This window comes from Fundulus heteroclitus, chromosome 9 (assembly GCF_011125445.2).
Source record: "Fundulus heteroclitus isolate FHET01 chromosome 9, MU-UCD_Fhet_4.1, whole genome shotgun sequence".
Lineage (NCBI taxonomy): Eukaryota > Metazoa > Chordata > Actinopteri > Cyprinodontiformes > Fundulidae > Fundulus > Fundulus heteroclitus.
The window spans coordinates 16,671,047-16,681,304 of record NC_046369.1 but is presented as its reverse complement, the minus strand read 5'-3'; the positions used below and the strand labels follow the sequence as shown (position 1 = coordinate 16,681,304).

At 43.1% G+C, this 10,258-nt stretch overlaps 1 protein-coding gene across 1 annotated transcript; it reads right to left on the bottom strand.

The window, feature by feature from the left end:
• Positions 1 to 7,542: 7,542 nt before the first annotated feature.
• On the bottom strand, positions 7,543 to 9,885 carry fam43a (family with sequence similarity 43 member A). The gene is given in 3 exon segments (XM_021318269.2): positions 7,543 to 9,200; positions 9,202 to 9,665; positions 9,775 to 9,885. Coding segments are annotated over 3 exon segments (1,062 nt in total). The 5' UTR covers positions 9,776 to 9,885; the 3' UTR covers positions 7,543 to 8,603.
• Positions 9,886 to 10,258: the final 373 nt, after the last annotated feature.

Sequence of the window (10,258 nt, the reverse complement as noted above, 5' to 3'; positions counted from 1 at the left end):
GAGGATGAAGAGATTAACTGGGAAACTAATGGATGCCGTGTAACATTTTTTGCAACCTGGTCATCTGGTAGTGCAAGCTAAAAGCATGACTAAAGCGTATTAATATAAGACTGGAAGGTCCACTTATGATCTGGCTGTGCAAACTGTCGAGATGCAAGTGTAGGAATCTGTCATTTAAAAATAGCGCTATGTTTTAGATGAAAACAAACCCCCACATTTTTTCCTGCATATTTCAAGGCCTCTAGCTGTGGCCGTAGAGCAAATCAGTGGTCTGGGATTGTTTTCAATACGTATTATTTTCTATTAGCACACAGGCATGACACATTTTATGAGTTAGGATCACATATTTATTCATAACAAGTTATGTTTTCCAAAGTGAGGACAACGCTCTGCACATGTCGTTATTGAAGCCTTTTTCATCCCACAGAGCGGTCTTTAATAAAAGCTCTGCTGACTCATCCAAACTAGTTACAAATGAGTTGTTTTGCCTCATTTTAAAGTTAGAGATGCACTGATCAGTCGACCAGAGATCGGATTATGCCAAATTTTTTCCCGATTAGCTCCTCTGTCTACTGGTCAAATACTGAACAATCAGATTATTCATTAAATGCACCACAATTATGTTCTGTTGTATTTGCTAGTAGCTCTATTAAAGAACCAAAAGGATATTGTTTTTTCTTCTTTGCTATGTGTTACAGTCCCAAGGAAAAGAAAAGAAAAGAAAATCAGTCAAAATTCGAATTTGCATGTCAGACCTTAAAAAAAAAAAAAAAAAACAGAAAATTGGAATCAGCCAGAAAAAGCCTAAAAGACGCATCTCGATTAAAAAACAAACAAAAACTATTTTAAAAGGTAGTGTAGGTGATTACTGGATAGATATAGACCCGAGAAGATATCTGTGAACAACTTGAATTAGATCAGGCCTAAATGCAATCTGGCTTGCTGTGTGCAAAAAGCTGCCAAAAATAAATGAGGTTGTTAAACAAAAAAAGAAAAACATTTGAAAAAAAAAAACAGGCTTGAGGCCGTCAACACTGCTATCCTTTTATGCAGCATCAGTCAGTTCGGGGAAACCGAACTAATTGATGCTGGCATCTAACATAAAATCCATGAAAGATCTTGTCTTTTTTTTTTTTATTATTTAATGTCTCAACTAAGTCCAAGGGTTGGGATTTGATTCTTCTGTTAATTAGAGGGATTCCAAACATAAAAACAACAACAAAAGCTTTAAATTTTTTTCTCGGTGGATTAAGAGACCTGTGATTGGCTGGGGTTGAGATATTGCAATGCAACGTGACTTTACGTGATGCACAGTTAGTTTTGCATTGTAACGCAAAGCAGCATATTTCAATGCAATGTTTCACAATGCACCGTAACACAGCTCACGCGTTATTGACGCAAATTTTTTTCAGAATGTCCCCCTTTCATTCGGCTCTCTTTCATACCCGAAACCATTGGGTACAAAACAACTGCAAAAAGGTAGGATTGTACACATTCAGCGTGTCTGTCTATACTTCAAATTCAGATTAAAGTGCGTTTCTAACATCAGTCTGGCAGATCTGCACATTTACGCTGACACATGTCCGGCGCGCTGAGGACGGCTGTCAAATTCAACCCTGCTCAGAACTTCTTGGTTTGTCTGCATCAACACCTGCCGTCCTGGTGCCGTCTCAGGTTGACCGATGCACCAACACGCTTTGCGTATGAAGACCACATCGGAGCACATCTTCTCCATGAAGTTCACGGCCCTTTTGGCGGAAGCGTGCTGCACATAATGGTATGGTTACACTAAAAATCACCTTCAGCAGTGGCTTCTATCATGGAGGATTGTGATGATTATACACCTTTAAGCCACAAATTGCAGAGTTGTGCATCTAGATCCTCTTTATCTCCACTCGGTTCGACGGTAAAGTCTACACGCAGTGTCTAATTATGAACCTATAAACCAAGGGCGTGCTGGGACATGTTGCTCTGTGCCACGCTTACATGGGATGCATTTATCTCTTTCCATCACCAAGGAAAGGTCACCACACCTCCATGCTCTGACTCAACCCCTCTGACGTCTCTCAGGCTGCTGCTGAAATCGGATCCGGGAACACTCGCCGACAGCCCTTGCGTCCTTCCCAGGTCCCCTCATCTATTATGGACAACAAGATTTAATGGTTTGAAATTAAACTGGGTGGTTGCCTGGCAGGAGTGGCGATCTAGAACAGCGATCGCCCGTGGCTTTGTTCAGTGAACAGATAATTAGAAAGCTCGACTCTTCTTTCTCTGTGTCGGGTCAGAGTCTGACTGTCAGCCCCATTTACTGTTTGTCTGGGGGAAAGCTGAGTGTACTTACCCTGCATTCAGAGCCACTTGCTCTGAGAATTATAGTGTTGTTAGGTTTGATGAATGGTTTGATGTTGTGCAGACAGCACATGCATGAACTCTGATAAAATAGTTTATATGGCCTCCGGAGTGTGAACATGTCTCTTTAGTCAGGTACTAGGATTTCATGTTGATTTTGCATAGGCAATAGTTTGAATGCACACCTGACCAAAGATTTTAAAACAAAAAAAATTCAACATGCCCACATGATTAGAGTAATAGTTTCCATTAAAAGCATGACCTGTGGGTTCTGTCCATAATCATTGTGCAAACACAAAATTATTGTCCGAAAGAGGAGGGAACTTGGAGATTTTTTTACTCTGCAGCTCAATACATTAATAATCCAAACTCATAAAGGATGAGCCTTAAGGAGTATTGAAAAAAATGAATATTTATATTAATTTTAATAAATGTTCTAAGTCTTTTTGAGCCCAGTTAGAACTGAATGAATCGTTTACAAAAAATGCATAAACTTGGAGCTTTAAGTAATTTTAAAATGCTAGAAGAGCCTTGAGAAGTGTTGTGGACAATTTCTTGCAAAATAACTGCAACAACACGAAACGTGAAAATAAGTTGAGCATGTTGATGCACTGAGCATTTAAAGGAATCCTTTCATTTAGGATTCTGTCATGAACATACATGCTCTAATATCCAGTATATGTGATATAAACGATAATGGTCTACCGATTACTAAAAGTGCTTTACACTATAGCCACATTCGCCCAATAACACTCACTAACGCGCACACCTTCATTCGCCGATAAGCAGAACAGTAGGCAACGTGGGATTAATCACATTGACATGTGACCAGGGAAGCTGGAATTGAACACACAACCTTCCAATCGCAAGACAACCATTACTGCGCCACAGGGATCTATCTTGTTGGCTGCAAGTTATAGTTTTTTTTTTTATTAGACATCTTCCACTAAAATAGCAAACTAATCTTGCTCTCAGTCAAATAAATGAAATAATGCATCCTTGACTTATTGAATGAATGAATGAATGAATGAATGAATGAATGAATGAATGAATGACATTGACAGCAAACTACAAGAAAATTAGGAGTGCCGCTCCTTCAGTGCATGTGACATTCTGACAATACTTGCACAGTATGTACAATAATTGCTTAAAAAAAAAAAAATTAGCATAAAATCCAATTAAAGTGAAATGAATACATAACTGTAGTTAGTCACTGTGGACCTATCTTAAGTGCATTTTATAAGCATACACTTCTGCAATGGCTCCTCTTATGGAGGACCAGACCAATATGATGGAGATGAAGATTTAGTTTATCCTGCATTGACCAAAATAGTTCAAACTGTTTTGATATTTTCAAGAACATACAAACTAAAATATTTTTCTATATGATAAATAACTATACAGAGGAATAAGGTCTGTATGACCTGGTTGTGCAGTGTGTTGTGTTTGCAAGACAAACTAAAGGATTTAGGCCATATTATATTGATTTAGTTTTCATCATTATGCTGCTTTGTTACTTCATTTTCCACCCTTTGCAACGTTCCAACCACAAACTTCAGTGCAGTTTATTGAGATTTGTTCTGAAAGACACAAAGTAGTCCATAATGATACATGGTTTTCAAACTTCTTTACAAAAAAATACAATAAAATAAAAATAATACACCTGCACCAGCATGATGAAGGAAGCACCATGCAGTGACGCAACTTTTCTTCAGACGAGACAGGAAGGCATGCAAGTATTAATGGACAGATGGATGGACAGGACTGGACTTGGCAATCCTGGGGGAAAAAAAGCTGTTAGGCTTTGCAAAAGACTTGATGGTGGGGCGGAGGTTCACCTTCCAAGAGGACAAGGACCTGACATTCAGCCAGTGCAACAAAGGAATGGTTTATATAATGAATTATAGCATATTCATGTGTTAGAATGACCTAGTCAAAGTTCAGACCCAAATCCAAAGCAGAATCTGTGGCAAAAGTTAAAGATTACACTGCAAAGAAACAGATTTTTGTATATAAAAAAAAAACAGTTTAGAACCATTTGCCCTATTCTTCTACTTCAACAATATGCACTACTTTGTGTCGGCCAATCACATCCCAATAAAATAAAACCTCGATAAAATACACTGGTAGTTACAAAATGTGACCATATTCAAGGCTTAGAGTTAGTTTTTCAAGGCACCGTAGCTTAAGCTTCATGATAAACTAACCATTTTCTTGTCAGCTAAATGATCTCTTTACCTGGGACTCACCCTATCCAACAGTAGGCTGAGTACACACCGGAGTGTTTGTTTTGTCTGAGAGTGGATGAGGAAAGTTAAACTCAAAAGCTCTCTTTTGTAAATCCACTCTTATCAGCTGGGAAACTGTGTTTTTCCTCCGGCAGCTTGAAAGCTGTTGTGCAAACACTTGCAGGCCTTCAGTTGTGCGAGTGAGCCGCCTGTACGAGCGGCTGATAGCCATTTAACCCCTGGGAGATTGCGGGATCTCAGCTGACGCTGCAAAGGATGGGACCCAACAAACACTTTGCAAGAATGTAGGTCAGGGGAAAAAAACGGGACGCCGTGAAGGCTGAGAGAGAGGCATGAACGGCACACACGGGGTCACTGGCTCTCGCTTTTTTGTTGTCCCTCCGCTGATCGCATTATAACATGCACGTGTCGATGATGTCATACAGTTATTACGGTTTGAGGGACTTCCAGAAGCTGCAGATGGTGTGGACAGGAAACGGCAAGAGGAAGAGAAATTAACTTTGGGTTTCTATTCTGTTGACTACTGGTTTAAAAAAAAAAAAAAAAAACTTTCCCCTTGTTTCAGTGTCTTATTTATAACCCAGGATGGGAGTGTTTCTGTTTTCAGTGAAAACCTTCTGGCATCCAGCGGAACCAACTTACCCAGTCAAACACAAAGTCTCTTCTGGGTCACAATAAACTCCTTTCATTCCTCTTCATGGCTTTTTTTTTTTAATTAATTTTTTTAGTTTTTTTTTTTTACAGTGTCTCGCACGTGGCCATAGCCACCCACCTTGACTACCATTCCAGGAGGCGACTAATCGGCGAAGCAGCCAGAAGGGCCGTGGTAGCTCTGGAGGAGCTCCCAGCTCGGGTCGGGGAATCTGTCAACAGGACAACTATTACTCACACGGTCCACAAATCTGGCCTTTATGCAAGAGCGGCAAGAAGAAAGCCACTGCTCAACGAAACATAATAAGTCATGTTTGCAGATTTGCACCGGCCGTGCAGAGAACGCAAACACACGTGGAGGAAGGTTGCATGTTAGAAAACTACCGCTGCACAACTACTTAACAAACCGTCCCCAGAGTGAAACAGGGCGGTAGCAGTATCATAGTGGGAACACAACTTTCCCACAGGGACGGAGAAGTGGTTCACACACTGCATTTTTTGTATTTTTATTTGATTTAAGCAGGTGAATAAGACTATTTGCCAATGGAATAAGATACTTGCACTTAAAATAAGAACAATTCATCTCCATCATCTTATTTCAAGTGCAGATTATCTAATTATCTTATTTTAGGGATAAAAATACTCATTCCATTGGCAAAAAGTGTTATTCAGCTGTTTAAATCAAGGAAAATATACTAATTTCAAGAAAACTTTACTTACTTTAAGTTCCTTTTTTGCCGTGCAGTTGATGGGAAGGTGGGTGGGGCTAAACATAGGGCAAAGGTGGAGGAAAACCTGTTGGTAGCTGCACAAGGCTTGAGACTGGGCTATGATGGATGGTTTAGGTGGTCCATAAACTCAACCGTTAACTGTGTGTTTCACCAAGGGGAAGGAGAATCAGCACACTTTCCCCTTGGTGAAACGCAGTAGGAGGCTCTTCATGGAGTTTCTTTCCTGAGGGAGATAGCTGGAGTTGATGAGAAGATAAATGGAGCTAAATGCATGATAAGCCTGTAAAAAGTCTGCAAAAGATCCTACAGCAGGATAACAACAAGAATGGTTAACCCGTTTAGATTAAATCATTTTACAGGTGTCCTGGCCTCCTGGCTTTTGTCTGGATGAGATAATTAAAGACCTAAATGTAATTATGAATCTGCGGCAGGATTTTGTAAATCGCCGTCTAAGATGTTCTCCATCCAGTCATCATAGGCCAAAGCTACGTATTTTGCAATGTAAGGGGACACACCCGCTGTATCTGCATGCAAAAAGGCGGTTCTTCGAATGACTGAGTCATGTGGGTTAGAGAGAAATTAAATACGTTTGTCAGCATTTTATTTGTAAGCGTTGTAAAAATCATGAATCATTTTCCTTCCACTTAATGAGTTGGCCCTATTGCATAAAGCCCCAATAAATTGCCTTGAAGAAACGGGTTTACCTGTCCCAGACAGTGACAAGGGCTACGTATATACAAATGCTGCTGAGGTTGGTAGAAAAAGCAGTAATATCGATTGTCATTCAGAGCCGTGAGACTAACGCGAACAGTGCATCCACACGACTGCACAAGCTTATAAAATTAGGTCTGAGGGACGGCGTGACGAAGCGTGTTTCGGCTCGATGTTCTCTGTGAAAGGGAAGTGGCGGCCGGTCCGCATTTAGAGCGGCAGCAGAAGTCACGAAGTCCCCGCCGCCCTCTGACCAAAGGTCTCATGAGCTGCGTCTCTGTGGTCATATCACACATCCAGCGCAATGTTGTGCCATCTCATGAAGGGAACTGAGCTCATGTACTTTGTGGGAAGCACTTCCACTTACAGTGGTGATTTTATTTTTGTGTTGTCACAGTAACCGGACGATGCAAACGACCGCAGACTGAATTCACGAGAGAAGTTGTGAATGAAAGCGGACAACTCGGAGCATTCAGCACCACAGGACGTGAATTTAAACCTCCAAGGATGATCTTGGGTGCAGAAAGCTGGCAGCATCCTTTGGATGCTCTGACAGTCTGTGCAGGCGCCACGTGGCTGGCTTTCTCTGAAGGCCAGCCACGTTAATACATATTCAGAAGTTTAGCTAAATGTCTTACATCCTGCTCCCTGGAAGGCATTTGCCTGGAGATAATACAATATGATATGATTTACAGCCACCTTTTAACTGGACCATTTACGACCAATACCACGAAGAAATATGCTTCAGTCTAAAAAAAACTCAATGTAAATTTCATTTTGCAAGAAAGTCCTGGCTCATATTTACACCAATGTGACCAACAACAACAAAAAAGGGACATACAGAAAAGTTATTAATGTTTTCTTTTTTATTGAGAATTCCATGAGGTTCACATATCAAACCACATTTCAGATATTTTTTTAAAAAACATTTTTATAGCTAAAACATCTTTTACAACTTAGTACATAAATGTTTAGGGGTTTATTTTTTTTTTCTCACTTACTCTTTTGCACAGCAAAGATATGACATTTATGTCTGAGACAACATACTGGCATACATTATGTACATGGTTGTGAACACAACAGTGCAAAAATAAAGCAGGATGTCACAGATGTGCCCTGACAGGAAAATGAGGAGGCACTCATCCAGACCCACTGGAGCTCTGAACAAGCAAAGGTGCTTTTAATTTAAAATAAAAATAATAATAATTAATGATGTTTTTTTCCTTGTTTTGTTTTTTGGGATCACAAAGTTGTTTCAAGTGAGAAATAAACTTTAAGTGAGCGAGCCCGACGCTACAACGAATCCTCTTAAACAAAAAGAGGCAGTTTTACAGCAGGCGTCCCCAGACAGGCTGGGGGTTATCTCTCAGGTGTGCATGCACCCCCCCCCCCCCCCCCCCACACCGTTTCTGTGTTTGTGACATCTTAGAGTCCCTGTGTGTGTGGCAGTAGTCCCAAAAACCCACAGAGAGCTTCTCTCTTTTTAGTTGTAGAGGCACATATCAGACAAACGCTCCCCAACACAGAGCGCAAGTGTTTAGAGATGCACCGATCGATTCTGTGATCGGTCACTGGCACCGTGAACGCATCAAAACCATCCACTCCCACCATGAAGGTCTGTGAAGGCTTCGAGCGACATCTCAAAAAAGGATGCACTTTCTGGAGTTTAATGAGAATCAGAGAGAGTTTATCAAATGCTTGCATATAACAATGCGCATAATTCTTCAACTTTCCCTGGATTTAAACCTCCTACCTCTAAAAAAACACAAACCTGGAGCACCGCTTTTGGAATCAGCCAAAAATGGGAAAAGTGGCGCAAGGCCCGACGGGTGCATCTCTACCAATGTTGCTCTTGGAGACAAAGTGGCTGAACAAAACAAAGCCACTGCTAGGAGGCACAGACAATAGTCATTCAGGCTACTTCCAGCACCCTGACCTCCCCCAGCCCGTTGCTGAGTGGGGGCTGCTCTTGGCTGCCCTCTATGGAGGACTCGCTCCCCGTGCTCTCCCCGGAGAGCAGCCTGGTGACCCGGAGGTCAGCTTTTAGAGTCTGCAGGTCGTTCCCTATGCTCATCTCCCCCAAGTCACTGATGAGCTGCGTCAACTCGTGCTTCTCGTTAACGCAGTCCGAGTCCAACACGTCCTCGCACTCGAAGTGCATCGCCTTCTCCTCCTCCTCCTCCCCCACCAGGTCCTCGGTGATGGAGCCCAGCTTGGGGGCGCTGCGGCTGCGCTCCACCGGCGGCTTGTAGCAGCACTGTCCGTTGAGCAGCTTCCTGAGCGGCACCAGCGGGATGGTCTGCTCGCCGATGAGCTGCTGCTGCTGGTGCCGCGCGTCGTCCCTCCGCTTCAGCCTCTTGAACTCGGCCAGGGCCGTGGCGGAGGTCTGGTACAGCAGCAGCGCCATGGCCTTCGCCTTCTCCGGCTTGGACACCAGCACGGCGTGGCAGCGCAGCATCACCGCCTTGTGCTTCATCTCGTGCCGGTAAATCCACGCGAAGACCTTTGGGGTACCGCGGGTCCGCCACGCAGTAGGTGATCCGGTGCAGCAGGTACAGGTGTCCGGGCCTCCGCGCTTTCTCGTCCACATGCACCATCCGGATGCCCTGCGCGCTGACGGTCAGCCGCATCTTGGTGCCGTTCTTGCCCAACTCGCTCTTGTTCCAGATCTTGCTCACCGCCACGTCCGTGCAGCCGTCCCCCTTGGACTGGATGGTGGTGGCGTTGCCCAGGTAGAGCACCGTGTACGTGGGGTCCTCGCTGGTGATCTTCAGCTTTTTCCGCTTGGACTTGAACATGCTGCCCACCCGGTTGAGCGCGCTCTCCGGGCAGGACTTGGCGAAGGAGGTGAGCGCGGAGTAGTTGAGGCTCACCGCATAGCCCTTCTGCTTGGACTGCTTGTCTTCCTCGATCAGGTCGAACTTGTTCTTCTTCCACGGCAGCATTTTACCGCTCATCCCGTTCAACAGCAACACTGAGGGGGGGGGGAAAAAGAAAAAAAAAGTTGGAGTTACTTTTAAGGTCCCGGTTTGGGGAGCTTGTCAGGTCATTTATGAGCCACTCTGAGCGCAAAGACGCCGTACTTTATCTGGCCATCAGACGGAGAGCTCCTGTCCATTATCCGCTCTGCGCTCCGAAACGCCCACAGTAAAGCATGTATGCTGCGTGCAGAGAGCAGATCCACCTGTTATATACAGGGATGGACCATTACAGCGCCAGCGTAGGGGGGGACTGAACCATTTCACTCCTGTTTATTCTCAAGGCGTCTATTTAAGTTGTGCAATACAGAGAATTTCCAAATGTTGGTACAATTCAAAGGATCTGAATATTATACAACAATTTATTTATTTCACTGAATCAATAAACAAAAATCCATGCTACCATATAATTCATTACACACACAATGCAATGTCCCTTAATTTTACACTGGTGTAGATTCTCAGCCATGCAGGACAAGGCAGTCCTATTAGGCGACTTGATCTTGATGGTTGTTATTCACAGCTGCTGATAACAGAAAACTAAGTTTCTTACAAAAGTAGAATAGTATCCATTAAATCCCTTTTAAAC